The 26,580-nt window shown below is 40.9% G+C and overlaps 1 protein-coding gene across 6 annotated transcripts in view; it reads right to left on the bottom strand.

Annotated features, from left to right (window-relative positions):
* The window catches only part of LOC112237396 (T-complex protein 11-like protein 2), an 18,449-nt gene extending 1,284 nt beyond the window's left edge, over positions 1 to 17,165 (bottom strand). The window contains exons 1-7 of one of the 6 annotated variants that reach the window (XM_042317443.1): positions 16,421 to 16,769; positions 14,230 to 14,339; positions 10,368 to 10,500; positions 10,137 to 10,257; positions 9,603 to 9,826; positions 469 to 726; positions 32 to 186 (exon numbers count right to left, since the gene is read on the bottom strand). In XM_042317443.1, coding sequence (XP_042173377.1) covers positions 32 to 186; positions 469 to 726; positions 9,603 to 9,826; positions 10,137 to 10,257; positions 10,368 to 10,465 — 856 coding nt within the window. In that variant the 5' untranslated portion in view covers positions 10,466 to 10,500; positions 14,230 to 14,339; positions 16,421 to 16,769. The other 5 variants (XM_042317442.1, XM_042317441.1, XM_042317445.1 and 2 more) reach the window with 5 other exon arrangements.
* Positions 17,166 to 26,580: the final 9,415 nt, after the last annotated feature.

Here is a 26,580-nt window from a genome sequence, read left to right as displayed (position 1 = left end):
GTGTATAGTGGATCCTAATAAAGTGGCTCACCAGAGCTTGCTGATCCTCCACAGGGGTGGAGTGGAGCACGGAATTCTCCTGGATCCTGTACTGTAGCTGCTGACACATGTCGGCCATGGAGGTGGGGTTGGCCTTCACCCCCTATGACACCGACGGGGACACTGGCCTCTCCTCCTGGACCCTGTCTGGGAGGAACAACACACCCGGGACGTGTGTACATACCTTTCATTCTCCTGTATCACCTCCATTCAAAAAAAACAATAAACATATTTTGTTTTGGCATCATAAGAGATGTGTGGGGCATGTGGATAGAGAAAATAGACTGTGTAGATCGACACCCTGTGTGTGTTTTCAGGTCAGCCCTGTAAATGAATTTGAGTGGGTAAAACTGTCTACACATCCTTTTGTTGATTCAAATAACTCAAAGGCCTCATGCATACAATCACGGATCAACAATAGCACCTCACACAAGGCACCAGGCTGTCTTCCCTCCAACAGCTTTAGGTCCCCACACACCTGCCCTCTTCTCTCTCTCGGGGTTGGACTGGAAGAAGAGGGACAGTGGCCCCAGGATGCTGCGGTATCTCTGCTGGATGTCCTGGGTGCAGGCCACCATCTGTGTCATGGAGGTCAGCATGTCCTGGCCCTCTGCCACCCGTCGTTTGGCCTCCGCCGCTCGGGAGAGGTGGCCCACCACTTTCATTTTGCCACTGCTCATCCCCTCACTGTTTGACATAGACAACAAAGAAGCCTTGGTATACACTAGTCTACAGAGCTTGAACGAGCAACTCTAGTATCAGGATATGACATGGCACTTTTGGGCATGCATGGTCACCTCTGGGTCCAGGTTCAGACCTCTCTTGGGTCATACACATACTGTAGCTACATGACACACAGTGCACACAAAGACATGCATTTCTGTACCCGCTGCCTGTTATGATTCACATTATGTGGGATTCTGTGTTTTACATTATAGCCATTACCATATATATGATTAAATATTACCTGATGTACTAGGCAGGGCCAAGTATGAATGACGGATAATTAAATTGACTAATTGGACTTGAGACCGATTTAGCCCTATGGAGAGGGTCTCTTTAAGGTCCTAACAAAGCATAGGTGTGTGTGAAGTACATCGGGTAGTAAAGTCGGCGCACTGACTACCAAGTTTGAGTGAGACATTAAGTTGTTGTAGAAACGTGATCCGGTCGACACGTTAGTCATATGGAGTGATTGTATTTTTTATTTTGTACATTTGGTATTGAAGTAAAGGTGATAATCCGGGGGACACTAGACTACTTAATACCCCAGGGGACCCACAGTGCATAATTGAGTTCTTACTTTAGACCTAATTGGGGGCCGATTTAGCCGTATGGAAAGGGTACCACTTGGGTTTGAGTAAAGGCATAGGTTGTTGACAGTATTGTAGTGTACATAAAATGTTGTAGGAAATAGAAAAGGTGTAAACGCTGAAGTCCACTCTGGAAGTGAATGGAGGCAAAGAGGGTAAGGAGTGGAAGAGACGAGGTGAGAAGCTGTACAGAGAATGGATAGAAGGCGGGGCCATTACTGGCGTGAATGAAGATTTGTGTGTGTATGGTGTAAGTTGAAGCTTACTGGCGTGAATGAAGATTTGTGAGACTCAAATGGTGTGCATGAAATACGCTTGATATTCAGTCGGGGACTAATATCGGTATGAATGAGGTCGGGGACCAAGCGAGTGTGGTACATTAGGGATTTCAGTTGGTGCTGGTACCGGTGAGAATGTATAAAAAGTCACGGACTTGCAGATGAGACGTTTGCACAGAGTTATATCATATATCATTGAGGGGGTGTGCATGACTGTTGGAAAAAGTGTTCAACTCTATTAACGTAAAATTCTGTGTGTAGATTCATATGATGAGGTTTGAACTATACTAATATTGTAGAATTACATAATCAACATCTGAACATACTTGAGAAATAAGGTAGATTTATTTTGTTCTTTTAATTAATTTACACAAGTACTTCCCGGTTATTGATTGTTCAGATAACACCATTGAAATTAAACAGGAGGTTAAGGTATAATAACATTAGAATCTGTTTTCATTATGGGGAACAATGAAAGACCCGCAGAGTGGATTGCAGGCTGAGTTTATTTTATGTTTAAAGGGACAGTGTATGTTTATCACAGTTGTGTGTGTCTAATGGCAGGGTTTTTAAGAAGTATTTTGGGGAGACAATTTGGAGAAACACAAATGTAAGACATGAAACATCGAGACAAATTATTTGAGTTTGAGGGGATAATCAAAGTTATTAGGTTTTGTTTTTGTAGTAAACGTTTGGGTTAAGGGGATTTCCATGTTCCCACAGATAAGATATCTTAAAGAGATACACTCACATATGGAATATTAGGAGTTCTATTTTCTTTATTTTTTTAATTAAGCAAGTGATTTTTGTTTAAGATAAAGGGTTCTTTAATATGTCTAATATGGTATGGAACACGAATGTAAGGGGATGGTGTAACCTTTGACCTGCTTTCATGGCTCTCCCAGGTGGACTGATCAGCCACAGGGGGGTGCCATTTGAATAATGAATTCATGGTCATGGGTAATACTGTTTTTTTAAGGTAAATTAATTATATTGGAGTTTAATTAACCTATATAAGACTAGAAATTGCCACCATAGACATGTTTTTCAAAAAAATCCATGAGTTTAGATAAAGCCAAACAGTGAGACATTTAGTTAAAATTTGGAAACATGAGAAAAAGAGCTACAGACAGATAGGGGGAAAAGGCAGACAGAAGAGCCCTCCCCCGCACTGTGGAGACCTTGAAGGTTGGAGAGCAGAGAGAAGAAGTTTTAGAAGGGGCGCAAGGACGAGCAAAGATAACAGAATGTGTAGATAACAGTTACTGAGTGGAGACAAAAGGGAGAATTGGACATGTGGAGAATGAAAGGGGCGCTCCTACATGATAATGTCAGAACAGAAGGATAATATACTAATCTTACCTAAGTCATTGGTTGTTACCTGGGCAGAGCCAGGTATCAAAAGGGGGATGGGTAAGTTGTGGTCTAGGATAGGATGGGGCCTATTGGATAAAAAACTAATTTAAAAAAATATATATAATATATATTCTTGCTATCAAATAGGCATAGAAGTTAAAGATATAATCAGATAGAACAAATGAGAAACTGTTTGTTAACCAAACCTGTGTATGTCCAAGATTTTATGCATTACAGGTGAATTAAAGGAGCAGGTGATTCACTCAACCCAGTCCCCGAGGAGAATAGATGGGAAGCAGCCCGTTGGGAGGGCCATACCAAGTACCCCTGGTGACAGCCTTTGCGGTAGCTACCTGGGGACATATCACACATTGTTGGAGGGTAGGACACACTGACACTGACGAACCATCACAGAGTTAGAGAGAAGAACCGAAACCAATATGGCTCGGGGTTTAACTCTCTTAACGAAGCTTCCCTGACCCCGCCCTCCCATCACTGTGTAGCTTTCATAGAAGTGGAAGTGTGGTTTGGCCTCTGGCTGCTGATGTGTTCTCTGGGAGAGGGTGGGGCTTTACAGGAGTGCCAGTGTACCTGTGTAATGGGGGAGGGTGTCCGTATGGGGATTACATGATAACCAACTTGGGACGGTTCTGGGATTGGAGAAGAGGGTATCCTTATAGCATAGGGGATCCCACAAAGATGGATAGGTTTTCCATAATATGGGGATAACCTGGGAACACTGTTGAACTCTGTAAAGGTGATGAAATCCTACTAACCATCAAAACTATTAAGCTCTCTGATGCAGACACTTACACCCTTGGACAGGACAGACCTGGGGCCGACACGATGGGCCTGTTTCCTATTAAGGTACTGCCAGAGCCGCTGAGGTCCCAGACGAACCAGAGCCAGACACACTCCTCCACCACCCCTGGACCGAGCTACCACCTACCACCACTGTGTCAAATCCCATTCAGGTAATTAACATCAGAGACTATTCAGCTAATGATCAATTAGGCATCGAGACTGGTTTTGATGGTAGTGACAATTTGTGGCTGTCCTATATGAGGTATACAGCTAAAACCCTGAAAAGAAAGGACTGCATTATCTGTGGTCATGCTAGACCTGTTCTGGCTACACACCCATTTGCTATAGAAGGAGAGGGGTGGTTGTGTATTCTGAGAAGATTTTACCAGGTTTAAGCCAAATTCAACCCTCTGTTCCTCTTTGAGCCTTGTGTTTCCTACAGTACCTCCTCATCGGCCCCCTTGGGGTGTTAAGGCGTATGGGGGCAACTACAGTTGCATCACGGGTACAGGTAATGGCATAGCCTATGGGAGATTGCCTGAAGCTGATTGCAGTAGTAACATAACCATTAATGCCACTTGGCCAGTTGCAGGCCTAAACCAAACTAGTGGTCTGGCTGATGTGTGGTGGATCTGTGGACCCAAAAGAGTGCTGAGACCCATTCTGAGAGGAGACTGGCAAGGTACGTGTGCTCTGACCAGTTTGATAATTCCACTGACCATTGTTGATGTTACTGCTGAACAGCTGTTGGGTTCTGTATCCAGGGGGCCTGAAAACATTCCATCCCATGGGAGACATAGACGTAGTGCTCCATGGACGGAGGATGTAGTTGACATACACACTAACCTGTTGGGGTTCCTCATGAATTTCAGGCATTGGGTAGGAATGACGGACTCTGGCACTTACTACCTATTATGAGTCCAGCCATAGTGGATGCAAGACAGACTGCATGGATTTATTACATCTACTATAATCAACAGCGTTTTGTGAATTACTCCCGTGATGCACTCACTGGTATGTCTGAACAGCTGGAGGCCACATCTAGGGTTGCCAGACAGAATAGACTTGCTTTAGATATGCTTCTTGCCAGTCAGGGGGGTGTCTGTAAGATGTTCGGTGAACAATGTTGCACGTTTATCCCTAATAACACCAGTCCAGATGGTAGTATATCTAAGGCCCTTAGTGGGCTTGATGCACTACCTGCTGAGATGAGGACCATGGCGGGGGTGGAGGAGTCTGGACTGTTCTCTTGGTTGGGAGCCTGGTTTGGTAAGTACACTGGTATGGTGGTTACTGGGTGTCTGACCCTAATTCTTGTATTTTTATTATTGATGTGTTGTGCTGCTTGCATCATACTGTGTTTTAAGAAGTCTGTTACAGATGTGGTGAAGGCTTCAGGCATGATGCCTTTGCTTGATGCTCCAGTTGGAGATGCTGATACTGAATCTAGCTTTCAGGGGAGGATGGGACTGACTTAGGATGACTTATGGTATGTAGTAGAAAAAACCACCACCACAGTTCCTTCTTTTACATTTTTATTTTATGATAAGTTTTTCTTTCCAGTATGTTTGTTCTCCCTGTTGTGAAGGTTTGGAGTCCCTGGGTGGCATGGTGCCCACCTGGTGCAGGATAGGAGTAGCTGAGAGGACCAGATGGTTAATAATAATGCTTTGCTCTGCTTTACTCTGTTTTCCATGACCAAAGTTTTATCCTACATCTTACATGTCAATAAACAATAAAGTTGTACCCTGTTTTTGATAAGTGACACCCTTATGGGTGTCAAGAGGGGGAGACAAAAGCATATATCACATAGATTGTTTTTCTATCTTTCTTGGTGGATTTTTTTCTTCTTCTGTTTTTCTGTAAAAAGATAAATAATGTTTTATTGATAATAAACGTTTTATTATTTTCATGAAATGCTATTAACATATTACTATGTTGGGACCGCTGAAATAAAGGATAATGAGTGACACCCTAGCGGGTGTCAAAAGGGGGACTTAAATTTAATTAACACCATTTTCTTTTATTCTATTTTTAAATTAGCTGTTGTTCTCTTTTGACATGAGGGTTTTAAGTTCCTAGGTGGCTGGTAGCCAATCTAGTACATAGTGGGATCTAATGCAGGACATGAAGGTATTTTAAACTTTGTAACTGTTATATGATTCAGTGCTGAATTTTTATTCACACCCTTGGGGGTGGGATTCTGTGTTTTACATTATAGCCATTACCATATATATGATTAAATATTATCTGATGGCTGTGTGAGGTATCTGCATTTGTGCACTTGAGCATCATCATGAGATTAAACAACTGCTTGCTACATCTACTTGCCTGTTTGTGTGTGTGACAAGAACTGAGTAACATGTTACAAAACTGTAGATAACAGCCCAGCAGATGCTTTGTCCTTGTGTTTGTATGTGACAATATTGAGCACATGGTGTGACTTGCTGTATGTTACAAAGTTGTGGTTAATCAGGTATAGGGAGGGGTGGTCATCACGAGGTTGAACTGAGATGGAAAAATACTGAACAACACAATAGCAGGAACTGAGCAACTGTTATAACTAGGCTGCGATACCAAAACAGTAAGAATCTATACATCGACGGAGGGAGGACACCAAGAAGCGCCAAGAGGCGGGGACCAGCCTGAGCGCCTGCGATAGGCTGAGCAAGTCTAAACCACGCTCAGCCTCTACTGTGATAGGCCAACAGACAGGTTGGAACTATGTCTATCACAGTATAAGAACAACTGTTTACGTACATCCTGTCAGTTCCCTGTTCTGCCCTATGTGGAATTACAGTGAGCCCGTATATACGAAAGTTGCATTTGCCATTTATTACTTAGCTAATACAAAATACATAGTATACAATTGGTGACTCATTGTCATATTTATCCTGATACCAGATTCGAATTTACGCAACTCTAACAATTCACAGGCTGTCATTTTTCATTCATGGTAACTTCGTGAATCAAATATCTAGCTAATTCAACGGCATCACATAAAAATTCAATGAAAAGACGTGGAAACGTTTATTCAACCAGTTTTTACCCAGTGGGTAGCTCCCCCCTTGAACGGTCATGCACAATCTTTACCGCAATGCTCTGTACTAACTAGCTAGCTAACATTAGCTAGCCAGCAAGCAATGGAAGTTGGAACTTTGACAAGTTAGCTCTAAAAACAATATAAAATTAAACAAAAATACTACTTGAATTTGTCATAATTTGGAGAATACCTAAATAATTTTTCATTCATATTAAGAGATAAGAAACATAACTTGCTGTACGTTTAGCTACCATTATTTCCTCATAGCATGAGGGACGCGTTGCTTGGAAACGCAAGTTCTCACCAGTGATGTATACAAACCCTGGACTGCATTATGTGAATTGGCCACCGAGTGACTTTGAAGCCACAGGTCAGTCATATTGGCACTCCCCAGAAGGAGCAGTCCTCCATAGGATAGGAATGAATGGAATTCTACATCATTTTTTGTTGTTGTAGTGGGGACAGTAATATTACAACTTTAACACAAAAAAATACACTTTAAAGAAATGTTTTATATATTTAGCTCACATATCATTTAAAAAGGTATGCATTAAAAACGGGGGTGCAAGATGGAGGAGAGGTGGCTTCAAAACCAGACAGGCAGCTGATTTGTCAGGTCACTGGAGTTTATCTGTAATCTAACAGCAACAAATGTTCCTTCTAGTTACATTACTTGTCCGATTGTAATCTTTACAATCTATGCCCTTTACAGGTATTACAACTCTCTTTTGATTGTTGTGTCTGTATGTAGACAACTATTTTCAATAAGCACACACACACACACACACACACACACACACACACACACAGGTCACTGCTAAACAAATAATAAGGTACTGCATGAGAGTTTATTGTATTATAGCTGCATTACATGAGAAGATAAAAATGTATTTATTCAAGTGAATTTTAAAAGCTAACAACATACAATGTTTATTCTGCGTCAAAAAGTTCCATTGTTTTAGACATTTCAAAACACCTTCAGCACCTCTCATGACTTGAGTTCTAAACCAAAAGATAGATATTACATAAAATGTCCATAGCTTTTAGGGAAATATAGGTATAGAAGGACAACTAATACTGGTACCTTGAAGATATAAAGCAAGCAACTTTATAAATCCACTGACACAAAATAACAAAACAAAAATCTACATTAAGTCAACACATTCAAACATCCCAACAAAATGACTGAATACTATGCAAGGTCTAACATACAAAACATTTTCCAACTAATGTTAACACAAAATAAAACATGCATTATATTTATCTCCAAAAGGTCAAAGATCAGAATCCATCAGATTTAGTGATTCCATAATCATATCAATTAATCAGGGCCCCCCGCCCCAAAAAAGTTGTATATATTAATTAAGTCTCCTAATTTAGCTCGAGTGATTTAAACGTCTTCGACATGTTGGAAAGCAACAATTAAAACAAGTCTCTTGTTTTCATTCAAGATGACATTTCCCGAGCCCTAACCAGTTTAATGGCGAGTTATCACAAGCCGACATAAGTTAAAAACAAACTTTTTATATTTCTATTCAAACGGTGGCACTTGATGAATAATGAATAAGCTAATGGCATGAATAATATAGCATTTTGTGTTCTGGATTTGTCAACGTGTAACAAACAGTTATAGATCAACTTTATTTAACCTACGCTCTGCACAGCATAAAGCATACGAAATGTGACGTTGTAAAAATGGGCGACATGATTCTAAATATATAGGCCTTTCCCTTTTGTCATAAAGTCTATGAAACGTGTATAAATGTTCTTTGTATCAGTAGCACTTCATGAACATTCTACCCTTTTCCGATGACACCCTCCAAAATAACAACAGGAGAATGGATGTCGAGCACTCCCTTCCATGCCAACGCAGATTCACAACGTACCCGAATCTAACTAAAAAGGACATTGGGAAAGATTCCTCACACAAAACACTAGGGTCAGTTTTTAGGTATGAATCTACACAAAATCTCACTAACAGATCAGGTCAAGTGTCACAAAGCGGATGCCGCAATAAACAACAGTGGGAGGTGGATTAGTCAAAGCTTGTACGTCACAATAATTAAAGGTTAATAACAATGCAGACTCACTGGGAGTCTTCTCCACGATGCTCTGGAACTTGGCCCTCTCATACTCCACTGACTGCCTCTGCAGATCGGGCCGCAGGCTCTGGATGGTAAAATTCACCATGTCCATCTTCATCAGGTCCAGCACCTGGAAGATCTCCCTGCTCAATGTAATAACACTCTCAAAACAGATGCTTCCAGAAGTAATACCTAGTGACTTGCCGTCATCAAACCCATACCTCAACATCTGTACTCCTAGCTTCGGAGATCTAAAAGGGTCAATTGAATTTAACAAAGGTGGACTTCAATTAAGTTGTAGAAACATCTCAAGGATGAGCAATGGAAACAGAATACATCTGGGCTCAATTTCGATTCGCATAGCAAAGGGTCTGAATACTTATGTAAATAAGGTATTTTCTATATATTTATTTTAAAATTTTGCAAAAATGTCTAAAAACCGCTTTTCACTTTGTCATTGTGGTATTGTGTGTCGATTGATTAAACATTTTTTGTAATCCATTTTAGAATAAGGCTGTAACGTAACACAATGTGGAAAAAGACATGGGGTCTGAATACTTTCCGAATGCACGGTAGCTTTAGAGAGGCAACAGAATCAAATGGGTGCTAGCCATGTATGGGGATGGCTACAAATATCCAAATAAATATTCACAAGGGTTGGAAACAAAACTTTGCCCAAACGTACTTGTACATTGACGCAACATTGTCGGGGCTCTCGCGGAGCTTCTTGACCTCGTCGTCACGGACAGGGGCACACAGCTTGCCCATGATGGCGATGATGTAAGAGGCCAGGCCGTGTATGTCCACCGCTTCCTTGTCCGCCTGCTGGCGAATCAGATCCATGTCCAGCACCTCCAGGATCTGAGTCCGTAGCCGATTGGCTCCCGGGCTCAGGAACGACAACAGGATCTGTTCATAGTAAATGGTTTTAAAAAATGAAGGAAAGAAACAATATATAGCAAGAAGATATCAATCTTAAAAGCTATTAGCCCATTTTAAATACATACATTCACAATACATACACAATTGGACAGGTGAAAGAATGGATTCCACTACATAACTGTTGCTTATCCACTTGTGTCAGATCAGTGATTACTGCTCAGGGAGTTAGAAATGATACGTTTTCAAAGTCTTCCAACAGGGTCATCTTCCTGAAAAGATAAGCTTTCCAACCATGGATTCATCAAGATTGATAGAGGGGAAAGGGGCCAAAGCTCACCTCTCTGATCTCCTCCAGCAGTTTGATGGTGTGCTCATACTCTGGTGGGTCATCATTCAGCTCAGACTCCAGGCCATCCCAGAAAGCCTTGTGAACTATATCTTTGACTTGCTTCTCCAAACTGAAAAGGAGAATTGAATATCATCAGTTGTCAATTGGCATTTGAGTAGCCCAAGTGATGGCCAAGTGATGGCCATGTTTACTGGGCGTCCATTTTGAGCTGGTAGGTACCTGTTCTGAGGTAGGTGGGGCTGCTCCACATGGAAGTCACGGTTGACGATGATCTCGTGGGCCAGGGTCAGGTTGGACAGGTCCCGGGCAGAAGACATAACATCATCCAGTGTTATAGTTTTGGGAGGGCTAGCTGTAAATAGGGGGCATAACATTTCTTAAATAAGAACAAAAAGTGTTGAGAATAACCATTTTGGCATTTGAAAGCTCAACCAAAGTGGGGAGAGGGCACTTCTTTTTCCTCCAAACATAACGATGGTCATTATGGAAAACAGTTCTATTTTGGTTTAATCAGACCAGAGGACATTTCTCCAAAAAGTACAATCTTTGTCCCCATGTGCAGTTGCAAACCGTAGTCCGGCTTTTTTATGGCAGTTTTGGAGCAGTGGCTTCTTCCTTGCTGACCGGCCTTTCAGGTTATGTCGATATAGGACTCGTTTTTACTGTGGATATAGATACTTTTGTACCCGTTTCTTCCAGGATCTTCACAAGGTCCTTTGCTGTTGTTCTGGGATTGATTTGCACTTTTCGCACCAAAGTACGTTCATCTCTACGAGACAGAACGCGTCTCCTTCCTGAGCGGTATGACGGCTGCGTGGTCCCATGGTGTTTATACTTGCGTACTATTGTTTGTACAGATGAATGTGGTACCTTCAGGCGTTTGGAAATTGCTCCCAAGGATGAACCAGACTCGAGGAGGTCTACAATTCTTTTTCTGGAGGTCTTAGCTGATTTCTTTTGATTTTTCCATGATGTCAAGCAACGAGGCACTGAGTTTGAAGGTAGGCCTTGAAATGCATCCACAGGTACAACTCCAATTAACTCAAATGGTGTCAACTAGCCTATCAAAAGTTTCTAAAACCTTGACATCATTTTTTTTAAATTTCCAAGCTGTTTAAAGGCACAGTCAACTTAGTGTATGTAGACTTCTGACCCACTGGCATTGTGATACAGTGAATTATAAGTGAAATAATCTGTATGTAAACAAATGTTGGAAAAATTGCTTGTGTCATGCACAAAGTAGATGTCCTAACCGACTTGCCAAAACTATAGTTTGTTAACAAGAAATTTGCGGAGTGGTTGAAAAATGAGTTTTAATGACTCCAACCTAAGTGTATGTATGTAAACTTCCAACTTCAACTGTATGTATGTATGTATGTATGTACAGTGGGGCAAAAAAGTATTTAGTCAGCCACCAATTGTGCAAGTTCTCCCACTTAAAAAGATGAGAGGCCAGTAATTTTCATCATAGGTGCACTTCAACTATGACAGACAAAATGAGAAAAAAAAAATCTAAAATGTTTTAAAAGAGGGATATTATCACCATAGTTCAGCCTACTTCCACAATTACAAAACAAAAGGGACAGTGTTATGAATGGGATTGCATGCGTCTCCAGGGTAACATGAGAACAGTGGGATTCTCAGCCAATCGTTCACAGATCCAGTTACACTTCACTGCTTAGATGGACGGGGTAATCATTCTCGTGTACCGCACATCAGTCCAAGCAACATAAAAAAGGCACACTTCCAGCCATCCCATCATTAAGATCAAGTAAACAACTTGGCCTACACTTTTTAGAACAATAAGTGTTGAGGCAAAGCACTTGAATATAGGCCAATAGTTTTAAAATGGACCTTAAAACATTCCAATACAATTCACTATGTCGAACTACTAGGCCAACGTGCCATATACAGAAGACACAGTATCAGACGTGTGTTGCCCTGTTGGGCTATCTGGCAGAGAAAACACCAACAACTCCAGTCCAGAGAGCTAGGTGGTGCTTCCTTCTTATGGAGGAAGGCTGTGACTTTAGAGTCTATGCCTGTGTGTAGTCTCAGTCATGACCTTCATCGTCATTCTCCTGTCAGACATGGCAAGGTCATAACCCATATCTGAAAGGTCACAAGAGAAAGGGAATGTCTGAAGTTTTTTGATAATGTGCATCCAGAAAGTATTCAGACCCCTTCATTTTTTCCACATTTTGTTACATTACAGACTTATTCTAAAATGCATTAAATCGTCCCCCCCCCCCTCAATCTACACACAATACCCCATAATGACAAAGCAAAAACATTTTAGAAATTTGTGAAAATGTATTTTAAAAAATAATAAAAAATGTAAATCTCACATTTATATTAGTATTGAGACCCTTCACTCAGTACTTTGTTGAAGCACCTTTGGCAGCGATTACAGCCTTGATACTATTTCTTCCATTTAAGAATGATGGAGGCCACTGCGATCTTGGTGACCTTCAATACCGCAGAAATGGTTTTGGTACCCTTCCCCAGATCTGCGCCTTGACACAATCCTCTCTCGGAACTCTACGGACAATTCCTTTGACTTCATGTCTTGGTTTTTGCTCTGACATGCACTGTCAACTGTGGGACCTTATATAGACAGGTGTGTGCCTTTCCAAATCATGTCCAATCAATTGACTTTACCACAGGTGGACTAAATCAAGTTGTAGAAACAACTCAAGGATGACCAATGGAAACAGGATGCACAGAGCTCAATTTCAAATTTCATAGCAAAGGGTCTGAATACTTATGTAAATAAGGTATTTTATTTATTTTTAATACATTTGCAAAAAAAAATCACAAACTTTTCTCTTTGTCATTATGGGGTATAGTGTGTGTAGATTGAGGGGGAAAATAATGTATTACATTTTAGAACAAGGCTGTAACGTAACAAAATGTGGAAGGGGTCAAGGGGTCTGAACACTTTCCGAATGCACTGCATTTGTTTTCTAGATCAGCCCATGTCTATTGTGATGCCTGAAGTGATGTGCCCTGTCCTTCCAATGAAAGATAAACAGGCAGGTGATTCAGAGAGAATTCCTAAAGCAAATGCAAGTCAAACCATTTTAAAATGACTGCATCTGATTAGCTTGCTTAGACACAGAGGCATTGATAAGGCAAACCAGCACAAGAACCTACGCTGACCTTATTATTTCTTCCTTCCAAGGAGCATGTGTGCACCTAAATAGAAAAATGCTGGCGCACACAAAGACATTAAGGAGCACAATGGAAAATAGTTGAGGTAATAAAGCTAGAATTGTTTATATTTCTAGGCACACTGGTGCTCCTAAATTTAAATTCCAGGTCGCACAGCAACATATTTAGGCGCATGTGTGAGTAAAATGGTTGCACTGTAGAGCCCTGACCCAGGAGGAAAATGAACTTCACATAGGGTTACAGAGCAGGGATTGAGATGAAGGTCTGAAAGGCATTCGCCCATCGACCAAGTCAGGAGTATTTTGAATGGCCGAAGATTATGATCAAGTATGATCATTTTCCCCTAGACAGGAACCAGAGAAACTAGAAAGACCAGACAACTGGAATACTTAGCTTTTTGGTTGTTAACAGTAAAATAAATAAATATATATATATATATATCACATACCCATTGGGGCAACCACAGAGCAGGCTCAACATGCACAACTGCTCAGGTCACTTGCCCTAGGCAATAGGGCAACCCTTAATGTCAATCCCGGGAGAGCAACTGACACTTCACCACCACTTGACACTGCACAGTGGATATAAAAAGACTAGGATATGTCTATTAGTGTAGTTAGACGAGTTAGTTCGATATGATCACATTTCAATCACAAAGCGTCCCGTATCCACATGCAGACAAAATAGCTACCCTTGTGTGTGTGCAGTGCACGGACTATATCAGTGAACAACTGTCGGGAAAATAGCTTTCCATGGCAACTCTGTCATTGGTTGATTCCCATGCTTTGTCTAAACAGACTGTTACCATGGTTACGCCATGGATTAGCAGTCTGACCGAAGTTGCCCTAAAAAAGACGCAGTAGGCTCTATAAGCCAGGATGTTGAATAAAATGATATTTACACTTACTTTACCAGTTGTACATGCTGTTGATCCTTTTGGAGGTAGGTGGTGGAGATAGGGTATCCACAGGAAAGGGTTGTTTACCTGACTTTTTGCGGTGTTGGTAGATTCTGTAACTTGTATTTTCAAGCGTTTCAGGCATTGCACGTTATGCACAATATGTCCATTTACTTTTATCAATAGTTAGCATTGAAACATTTAAAAGTTACCTTGCCCGAGAGAGATTTGTGTGGTTATCAAAATATCATGCCAGGGTAAGCCTACACGAAACACAGACCTTATATGACATCATTCTAAAATCCACAGGAGGCTGCTGAGGGGAGGACGGCTCATAATAAATGGCTGTAACATAGCGAATGGAATGGCATCAAACATGGAAAACAGTTGATACTATTCCACTCCCAGCCATTACCACGAGCCCGTACTCACAAATTAAGGTACCACCAACCTCCTGTGCTAAAATCCCAGATGGAGAAATTTATGGTGAAAAAAATTATTGGAACCATTTCCAGGTTTTATGACAAATACTGTGGTACTCAATTGCATCAGTATTGATTTTTTATATACAACCATATACAGACCATTGTACTAAAAGTTGGGCAAAGAACACTTCCCTGCGAATACTTTGTCTCAGATCACCTCTTACATAAGGACAAAAACCAGCACCAGTCAAAACTTTGGACACGCCTACTCATTCCAGGGTTTCTTTATTTTTACTATTTTATACATTGTAGAATGTTTCTAACTATGAAATAGCACATAAGGAATCATGTGGTAACCAAAAAAAATAAATGTGTTAATCAATTCAAAAAATATTTTTTATTTGAGATTCTTCAAAGTAGCCACCCTTTGCCTTGATGACTGCTTGCACACTCTTGGCATTCTCTTAAACAGCTTCATGAGGTAGTCACCTGGAATGCATTTCAATTAACAGGTGTGCCTTGTTAAAAGTTCATTTGTGGAATTTCTTTCCTTCTTAATGCATTTGAGACAATCAGTTGTGTTGTGACAAGGTAGAGGTAGTATACAGAAGATAGCTCTATTTGGTAAAAGACCAAGTCCATGTTATGGCAAGAATAGCTCAAATAAGCAAAGAAAAATGACAGTCCATCACTACTATTAAGACATGAAGGTCAGTCAATGTGGAAAATGTCAAGAACTTTTAAAGTTTCTTCAAGTGCAGTCGCAAAAACCATCAAGCGCCATGTTGAAAAAGCATTCCAGGTTAAGCTGGTTGAGAGAATGCCAAGAGTGTGCAAAGCTGTCATCAAGGCAAAGGGTGGCTATTTTGAAGAATCTAAAATATAACATGTTTTGATTTGTTAAACACTTGGTTACTACATGATTCCATGTATTATTTCATAGTTTGTCTTCACTATTAAAAATGAAGAAAAACTATTGAATGAGTAGGTGTGTCCAAACTTTTGACTGGTACTGTACATTCAGATTAAGCATATTCAAAAGTCTGACTTGTGATGGGAATGTTTACAAAAAGTGAGCCTGCATGTTAGAAACGAGTCTTTCACTCTCGGATTCGTAGAGGCCATCCGTCGCTCAGCACTACAAGGCTGGTTACAGCAAAGGGCATTTTCAGTTAAACTGCAGTACACTGTACAAGCTGCATGCACAAAACAATATATCCACACACGCGTCACTGATAAGTACACGTGATCCTGCAGCACCAAAACAAGAGCGCTGGACAAGACTGAGAAGAGATCTGCCTGTGCCAAAAGAAACGCAAGACAATAACTATGTCGCTGAAAGGGTTTTAATTGATTGCAAAGCATGTTGATCCTCGCATCAAGTTACACAGGAAGAATTGTATTGAAGCTACCCACTCCAATTAAAATGTCGCTACAAGCAATAGTTGTTATTGTAACGACATTAGATTTAATCTGACAATGAGCTAAATGGCTTTTTAACAGCTAGAAGATATAAATTGTTATGTTTGTAAACAACAATGCAAACGCTAAATCACCAATTTCTAATGGGTTCAAGTTTGTAACGTTACGATTACATACATCCAGCTCAATCACACCAACAAGGATAAACATGACCCAAACAATACATTGGTAACTATCAACATCATAGCATAGGTGACTGTTGACAAGCTCAAAGGGTTTCGCTATCTAGCTGTTTCCAACTAGCATGTGCTAATGCTAACAAAAATATACATCGAAATATAGCTATGTTTTACCTTTTTCACGTCTCCGCTGTGGGAGACTAGGTTATACACCAAAAGAGTAGTTTGTAAAGGAGGTTGAGTCTAATTAGCTGACGGCACTTTAGTATTTTTAATGGTCCAAGACCACAGCTGGCTTGCGGTTCGATTTGGGCTAAACCGTTCAGTAGCGGTGGGGAGTACTTTGTTGGGCAACGTTAATACAAACCTAAACCGTATATTCAAACAACAATTTATGGATAGATAGCTATCATTATATATCGAATACATGTTTCATTCATCTCAATATATGGTATTATCCCGGCTGTAGCTTACTGAAAGAAAATATCCACTTCGATATATGACACATCCATTGTTTACAGTACAATTACCTCCCTTTCCTTCTCGATGAATGGAAGGCTCTTCACATGGGACTTCTTTGTTTACGGATGTGACGTTTGTGAAAGATGAAATACATTTTTACAAAACATTCAACAATACATGATAACCCCTACGCATTTTACATTACAACTTCAATAGGGGAGGGGTTAGGGACGTCCCGGGATCACAGGGAGCAATAGCAGTGTGGAAAATTCCTTTCACAACTTTACTTGTCATCTCCACTTTTCAAGGATACTCAACGGCACAGTAAGGACACAACCAGTTGATTTTTTTTTTTTACATTTAACCTTTTGTACCACTTCCCACACAAATGTAATGAAACAGCAGGTAGCAGGTCTCGAACCCTCGACCTTCCAGCCCGAGGTCCGGCGCGCTATCGACTGTGCCGCAAAAGCATGCTCGTGCGGCAGGGTCGATTTCAGCGCTTATAAACCCAGGGTCGTTACACTTTATTTAACTAGACAAGAGAGTTAAGAACAAATGATTATTTATAATGGCGGCCTACCCCTGCCAAACCTGGACGAATCATAGGACTCCCAATCATTACCGGATGTGATACAGCCTGGATTCAAACCTGGAACTGTAGTGACGCCTCTTGCACTGAGATGCAGTGCTTTAGACTGCTGCGCCACTCATCTGTGCTGTGCAATAAGGTTGTATGGTGTCCTTTGTTTTGTGCTGGTAGGTAAACAATGCAAAAACATATACATGCAAAAGGATTGCTCTGTTTGACGAGCAGAAAAACTACACTGGCCCAATCTCCTTTATGGGCATTGGTGAATGAGGGCATATTCTGAACTGATCAACCAGGTGGAAATTATGTGGCTCCTGTGAGGCTATCAACATTAATTTTGTGAACTTAATTTTCAAATTCACTAAATACGTTAATGTTTTATTGTATTTACCCTATTTATTGCAATTATTTTTTTCTCACATCGATTCCAATTCTAAACAATAGAGAACAGTATCATGATGTTAATGGTCAGCATTTTACACTACATGATGTATGTAGACAGTGTTTTCACTACATGATGTATGTAGACAGTATTTTACATTACATGATGTATGTAGACAGTATTTTACATTACATGATGTATGTAGACAGTATTTTACATTACATGATGTATTTGGACACATTTAACATTACATTATGTATGTTTACAGCATTTTACATTATGTATGTGGACAGCATTTTACATTTCATTATGTATGTGGACAGCATTTTACATTACATTATGTATGTGGACAGCATTTTACATTATGTATGTGGATGCATTTTACATTACATTATGTATGTGGTCACATTTTACATTACATTATGTATGTGGGTAGCATTTACATTACATGAGCAGGTTAAGAGCTTGGTGTCCACATTGGTGTCCACATCACCAACGAACTATCATGGTCCAAACACACCAAGACAGACGTGAAGAGGGCACGACAATGCCTATTCTCAAGACACTGAAAAGATTTGGCATGGGTCTTCAGATCCTCAAAAGGTTCTATCAGCTGCACCATCGAGAGCATCCTGAACGGATGCAACACCGCCTGGTAAGGCAACTGATCGGCCTCCGACCATAAGGCACAACAGAGGGTAGTGCGTACGGCCCAGTACATCACTTTGGCCAAGCTTCCTGCCATCCAGGATCTCTATATCAGGCGTGTCAGAGGAAGGCACTCAAAACTGCCAAAGACTCCAGCCACCCTAGTCACAGACTGTTCTCTCTGCTACCGCACGGCAAGCAGTGCCGGAGCACCAAGTCTAGGTCCAAAAGGCTTCTTAACAGCTTCTACCCCCAAGCCATAAGACTCCTGAACAGCTACTCAAATGGCTACCTGGACTATTTGCATTGACCCGCCCCATTTTTACGCTGCTGCTACTCTCTGTTTATTATTTATGCATAGTCACTTTACCTCTACCGACATGTACATATGACCTCAATTACCTCAACTAACCTGCCGGGACCCCCTGTATATAGGCTCATTTCTGTTATTTTATTGTTGCCCTTTAATTATTTGTTATTTTTCTATTTTCTTTTTTTATTTGTATTTTTTTCATGTTTACATTTTTTACTTCAGTTTATTTTAGTAAATACTTTCTTGACACTTATTTTTCTTAACTGCATTGTTGGTTAAGAGCTTGTAAGTACGCATTTCACTGTAAGGTCTACTACAACTGTTGTATTTGGCGCATGTAACAAATGCGATTTGATTTTACATTACATTCTTTTCTAACAAGTTATATTTTTCCAAACACTATTTGCTCAGAAACACCTTCAGTATTGTTTCATGGTAATACCACATTCTTTGTGCAAGAGAGTTAACAATACAAGAACACTATGGTTTATTACTTATTATTATTATTATTATTATTATTACAGATTACTGCACCTGTACATAGCCCACCTATAATTTAGCCCAAACAACTACCTCTTTCCCAACTGTATTTAATTTTTATTTATTTATTTATTTTGCTCCTTTGCACCCCATTATTTTTATTTCTACTTTGCACATTCTTCCATTGCAAAACTACCGTTCCAGTGTTTTACTTGCTATATTGTATTTACTTTGCCACCATGGCCTTTTTTGCCTTTACCTCCCTTCTCACCTCATTTGCTCACATTGTATATAGACTTGTTTATACTGTATTATTGACTGTATGTTTGTTTTACTCCATGTGTAACTCTGTGTCGTTGTATCTGTCGAACTGCTTTGCTTTATCTTGGCCAGGTCGCAATTGTAAATGAGAACTTGTTCTCAACTTGCCTACCTGGTTAAATAAAGGTAAAATAAAAAAAATAAAAATGGTAACAGAGTTCCTCTTTTCCATCCGTCATTCTCAAACCCTGTTCAGTGCAATTTACCATTGCTCTTGTATTGTCAGTTTATTACCCTGAAACAATAACAGAATGATTGTAATCAGCAGATATCTGGGCAAACAATGATTTGTAATCATAGTATATTCTGTCCAAATAATGAAACAACTATGCAAACAGTGTGTAAACACAGAACATTCAACAGTTAGGTTTGGTCACACCAGGGGTGTGAAGGTGAACAGCAAGGCACTGAAGTGACGAACCACCCTTGCTGGGCTGGCTCCCCTCTCTCCACTGGGATTCTCTTCCTCTGACCCTATTACAGTGGCTGAGTCACTGGCTTGCTTGAGCTCTCCCATCCTTCCTGTACTCAGGCCCCTCAGATGGGAGAGATCTTTGTGGGCTATACTCAGCCTCGTCTCAGGGTAGTAAGTTAGTGGTCTGTTGTTATCCCTATTTTATTTTACCTTTATTTAACTAGGCAAGTCAGTTAAGAACAAATTCTTATTTTCAATGACGGCCTTGGAACAGTGGGTTAACTGCCTGTTCAGGGGCAGAACGACAGATTTGTACCTTGTCAGCTCGGGGATTTGAACTTGCAACCTTTCGGTTACTAGTCTAACGCTCTATGTTGGTGTGGGGGTTGTGTTTTGGTAAAGTGGGTGTGGTTGGCACTGTCCGGGAGTAACTTTGGAAAGGGCCCAGTGTCTTCAGAAAGTATTCGTACCCCTTGACTTATAAATATATATTTTTACAAATATAGTGTTACAGACTAAATTCATAATTGATTAAATATATTTTCTTCCCTCAATAATCTATGGAAAATACCCGATAATGACAAATAGATTTAAAAAAAAAAATAAATACAGAAATATCTCATTTACATAATGTTACATTCCCTACTTTCTGTGTTGTGGTTTTGTTTGTATGTGTGTGTATCAGGATGGCTTCCTGAAATTCCCCCAAGCAGCTAATTGGTCGGCCCCATTGCTAATTGGGGCTGACCCCGCCCTCTCGTCAGAGGATACAGCTATATCCCATTACAGACTCCTTCTCCAGCTATATAAGCCAGTGTTCTGTTACTCAGGAGAGAGATGATTTGTGTTTCCTGTGTTGGTTGTTGTTAAGAGAAATTTGGTATGTCCTACGTTGGTTGTTGCAGAGAGCTGATTTGATGTCCTATCTTGGTTGTTGCTCAGAGACAGGTTTTTGTTAAGTCTTGTGTAATTGCTGATTCTGAGGTATGTGTGCCATTGGGATGCAGTGGTTTTGATTATTGAAATTGTTTACTTACGTTTGTGTTATTCTGTTTCATTTGTTCCCGGGGGGAAGGGGAAGGCACCTAGGGAGTGCTTAGGTAAGAGGCCTGCGGGCATACATAACCCGTAGTCTTTACTGTCTATACACACTAGGTAAGACCTGGGTGGACCACCCCCTGTATTTTGGTTAGCGCACCAGGTGGTGCTAAAAGGTTAGGTAAGTAGTGGGTAGGCAGGTAAGGTAGGAGAGGAGGCTTTGTTTGACATTTACTTTCTTTGCTTTGGTTCTGTTCAGCCCTTTTTCCCCAAATTTACTGTGTGAAGGAATAAATAAATTCCCAGTAAATGGTAAATTCTCTGCCTTTCATCTGTACTTGCATTTATATGAGATGTAGCAGGGTGTTGCTTTCCCTCTTCCTAGAGGTCTACGTAACAAGTATTCACATCCCTGAGTCAATATTTAGTAGAAGCACCTTTGGCAGCGACTACAGCTGTGACTTTCTGAGTAGGTCTCTAAGCTGTGTTCACATTGGCAGTTTGAAGTGACCCAAATCCTATTTGCCTTTCTGATTTGAATCTTATTTTGCCTGCAGTCTGAACAGCCTTCGTAGGTGGTTTGAAGTCAGATACAAATTGGATTCCTGGCCATGTGACTTAAATACTTTTTAGACTGTTATTCCACATCTTGTTGCTTGTTAGCTACTCAGGTGACAGTTTGACAAGTTGTTTCTTATCCTTTGAGGCTTTCAGTGTTCTTCCACTAAGATTTTATACATTCAAATCAACTAACGTCCATGGCAGGCATTGTCACTTTAGCTTGCTACCTAACTTCTGAGTGAAAGGAAGCACCACCACCACTCAGCCTACACTACTTCTCTCTCACACACACACCTGTCACAACTAGCATAGCCTTATCAGGAAATGACTGCAGTCTGAACACACACCTGATTTAGTCACTTGTAACTTGCTGTTTGGACAGTGAGTATTCCAAAACAGATTAAAGCATTAAGACCTGCGTTTTGAACAAAGCTTAAGAGCTTTCCACACCTGGATTGTGCAACTTTTGCCCTTTATTATTTTCAAATTCTTCAAGCTCTGTCAAATTGGTTGTTGATCATTGCTAGACAACCATATTCAGGGCTTGCCATAGATGTTCAAGTAGATTTAAGTCAAACCTTGAACATTCACTGTCTCCTTGGTAAGCAACTCCAATGGATATAGATTTGGCCTTGTGTTTTAAGTCGGTTATTCCTGACCCTGGTCCTCCAGTACCCCCAACAGTACACATTTTTATAGTAACCCTGGACAAACACACCTGATTCAACTAATCATCAATCCCTCAATGAGTTGAATGAGGTGTTTGTCCAGGGCTCCAAAGAAAATGTGTACTGCTGGGGGTACTGGAGTACCAGGTTTGGGAAACACCTGCTGGTTCTACATTTCTTGAATGGGGCATGCTTATTTAAGATGGTGAGGAAGGCATTTAAGAAATCAAATAACCAGGCATCCTCTGACGGGATGAGGTCAATATCCTTCCAGAATACCCTAGCCAGGTCGATTAGAAAGGCCTGCTCGCTGAAGTGTTTCAGGGAGTGTTTGATAGTGATGAGTGGAGGTCGTTTGACCGCTGAGCCATTACGGGTGTGATAGCTGAGATCTTGGTTGAAAACAGCAAAGGTGTATTTAGAGGGCAAGTTGGTTAGGATTATATCTATGAGGGTACCTGGTAGGTTCATTGATAATTTGTGTGAGTTTGAGGGCATCAAGTTTAGACTGTAGGATGGCTGGGGTGTTAAGCATGTTCCAGTTTAGGTCGCCTAGCAGCACGATCTCTGAAGATAGATGGTGGGCAATCAGTTCACATATGGTGTCCAGAGCACAGCTGGGGGAGGAGGGTGGTTTTTTGCAGGCTGCAATGGTGAGACGTTTTTAGAGATGGATTTTTAAAAGTAGAAGATCAAATTGTTTGGGTACAGACCTGGATAGTAGGACAGAACTCTGCAGGCTATCTCTGCAGTAGATTGCAACACCGCCCCCTTTGGCCGTTCTATCTTGTCTGAAAATATTGTAGTTAGGGATGAAGATTTCAGAATTTCTGGTGGTCTTCCTAAGCCAGGATTCAGACATGGTTAGAACATCCGGGTTGGCAGTGTGCTAAAGCAGTGAATAAAACCAACTTAGGGAGGAGGCTTCTAATGTTAACATGCATGAAACCAAGGCTTTTACGGTTACAGAAGTCATCAAAAGAGAGCGCCTGGGGAATAGGAGTGGCGCTAGGCACTGCAGGGCCTGGATTCACCCCTACATCACAAGAGGAGTAGGATAAGGGTACGGCTAAAAGCTATGGGAATTGGTTGTATAGAACGTCCGGAACAGAGTAAAATGAGGTTTCTGGGGGTGATAAAATAGCTTCAAGGTATACTGTACAGACAAAGGTATGGTAGGATGTGAATACATTGGAGGTTAACCTAGGAATTGAGTGATGATGAGAGAGAGAGAGATTGTCTCTAGAAACATCATTGAAACCAGGTGATGTCATCGCATGTGTGGGTGGTGGAACTGAAAGGTTGAATAAGGTATAATGAATAGGGCTAGAGGCTCTACAGTGAAATAAGCCAAACACTAACCAGAACAGCAATGGACAAGGCATATTGACATTAAGGAGAGGCATGTTTAGTCGCGTGATCATAAGGGTCTAGTGAGTTGTGAGGTTGGTTGGGGTCACGGTGATTCAGACAGCTAGCCGGGCCATAGGTAGCAAGCTAGCATAGGATGGTCTGTTTTTAGCCACCTCGTGTGTTTCCGTCGGTAGATTAGTGTGGTTCCGTGTGGTAGAGAGGATCAATCCAATTGGCAAAATAGTTGTAGTGACCCAAGAAAAATTGTCCGATAGATCTATTCAGATAGCTAACGATTAGCGGGCCGCAGATGGGCGTTTAGGTAACGTCGCGATGGATGGGCCAGTTGAATAACTCCCTCGGGCAGATAACGTCGGTAGTCCAGTCCTGAAGGCCCGGTGGGGCTCCGCATCGGCAGTAAAACTGGTCCGGATAGGTGATTGTAGCCCAGGAGTGGCTGAATGAACTCTTCAGCTGGCTAGCGCCGGAATAATTGATGTTTGCTCCGGGAACGACGTAAGCCAGTTACACGGATAGCAGCTAGCTAGCTGCGAGATCCAGGTGTAAATGTCCAGAGCTTGCGGTTGAAATCCGTGGATATGGAGAGAAAAATAGGTCCGGTATGTTCTGATCTGAGTCGCGTTGTACAAAATTGGAGATAGATTTTTGAGCTAAAGGATAGCTGATGACCACAAACTGTGGTTAGCTGAATACTAACGTTAGCCAGTAAACTGGCTAGCTTCTGGTTAGCTTCTGGCTAGCTTCTATTGTATATTTCAGAAAGGTAAATAATACTTTTTTTAAATTGGTGAGGTGGGTTGCAGGAGAGTGTTTTGAAGTTGAGTTTTTGGAAAATAAAATATATAAAAGACATGCGAAGAAAGGTGTAAATATATATATCGGGACAAACCTATTGTCAACCCTATTGAATACATAGTGGGATATTGGTTATGTTGCACTTCCCAAGGCTTCCACTGGATGTCAACCGTCTTTAGAAACTTGTTTGATGATACTACTATGAAGTGGGAGAGAATGAGAGCTGTTTGACTAAGAGGTCTGCCAGCAGTCACGCGCTGGTCATGCGCATTTCACATGAGCGGTAGCTCGCGCTCCTTTGCTTTTCTGAAGACAAAGAAATTCTCCAGTTGGAATATTATTGAAGTTTTATGTTAAAAACATCCTAAAGATTGATTCCGTACATCGTTTGACATGTTTCTACAGACAGTAACGGAACTTTTTGACATTTCATCTGCTCCTAGTGAACGTGCTTTGTGACTTTGGATTTGTTTACCAAACGCACTAACACAAGTAGCAATTTGGACATAAATGATGGACATTATCGAACAAATCAAACATTGGGATTCCTGGGAGTGCATTCTGATGAAGATCATCAAAGGTAAGTGAATATTTATGTTATTTCTGTTGACTCCAACATGGCGGATATATCTATTTGTTTTCTGAGCGCCGTTTTCAGATTGCATGGTTTGCTTTTTCCGTAAAGCTTTTTTGAAGTCTGACACAGCGGTTGCTTGCATTAAGAAGTATATCTATATTTCCATGTCTAACACTTGTATTTTCATGAAAATGTTATGAGTATTTCTGTGAACTGATGTGGCTCTCTGCAATATCACTGGATGTTTTTGGAATGAGTGAACAACGCGCCATGTTTACTGAGATTTCTTGATATAAATATGCACTTTATCGAACAAAACATACATGTATTGTGTAACATTTAGTCCTATGAGTGTCATCCGATGAAGATCATCAAAGGTTATTGATTAATTTTATGTCTATTTGTGCTTTTTGTGACTCCTCTCTTTGGCTGGAAAAATGGCTGAATTTTTCTGTGACTTGGCGGTGACCTAACATAATTGTTTGTGGTGCTTTCGCTGTAAAGCCTATTTGAAATTGGACACTTTGGTGGGATTAACAACAAGATTACCTTTTAAAAATGGTATAAGATACATGTATGTTTGAGGAATTTTAATTATGAGATTTCTGTTTGAATTTGGTGCTTTACACTTTCACTGGCTGTCATATCAATCCAGTTAACGGGATATCAGCCCTACGAAGTTAAGTCATAAGGCTTCCATCTGGCCACTCTACCATAATGGCCTGATTGGTAGAGTGCTGCAGAGATGGTTGTCCTTCTGGAAGGTTCTCCCATTTCCACAGAGGAACTATAGAGCTCTGTCAGAGTGACCATCAGGTTATTGGTCACCTCCCTGACCAAGGCCCTTCTCCCCCGATTGTTCAGTTTGGCCCGGAGGCCAGCTCCAGGAAAAGTCGTGGTGGTTCCAAACATTTTCAATTTAAGAATGATGATGGAGGCCACTGTGTTCTTAGGGACCTTCAATGCTGCAGAAATGTTTTGGTTCCCTTCCCCAGATCTGTGCCTCAACACAATCCTGTCTCGGAGCTCTACGGACAATTCCTTCAACCTCATGGCTTGGTTTTTGCGCTGACATGCACTGTCAACTGTGGAACCTTATATAGACGGAGGTGTACCTTTCCAAATCATGTCCAATCAATTGAATTTACCACAGGTGAACTCCAATGAAGTTGTGGTGTAATGTGTATGCTGGGAGTCGGGAAGCAACTATAGGGAGTGCAAATGTAATAATAAATAGAACATAACAAGAAACACGAATAGCGTACAGGCATGAAGCAGATTCAATGACAATGATCTACAGTGCATTCGGAAATTATTCGGACCCCTTGACTTTTCCCACATTTTTTTAACGTTACCGCCTTATTCTAAAAATGATTAAATTGTTTGTTTACAAAAATATAAATGCAACATGTAAAGTGTTGGTCACATGTTTCATGAGCTGAAATAAAAGATCCCAAAAAGTTTGTCAACGTTGTGAACAGAGTGTCCCATGGTGGCGGTGAGGTTATGTTGTGGGCAGGCATAAGCTACAGACAACAAACAGTTACATTTTATCAATGGCAATTTGAATGCACAGAGATACTGTGATGAGATCCTGAGGCCCATTGTCTTGCCATTCATCCGCCCCCATCAGCTCATGTTTGCAAGGATCTGCACACAATTCCTGGAAGCTGAAAATGTCTCAGTTCTTCCATGGCCTACATACTCA

This window comes from Oncorhynchus tshawytscha, unplaced genomic scaffold (genome assembly GCF_018296145.1).
Source record: "Oncorhynchus tshawytscha isolate Ot180627B unplaced genomic scaffold, Otsh_v2.0 Un_contig_135_pilon_pilon, whole genome shotgun sequence".
In the NCBI taxonomy this organism is placed as follows: Eukaryota; Metazoa; Chordata; class Actinopteri; order Salmoniformes; family Salmonidae; genus Oncorhynchus; species Oncorhynchus tshawytscha.
The sequence above is the reverse complement of the archived record's forward strand: the minus strand, read 5'-3'. Positions and strand labels throughout refer to the sequence as shown.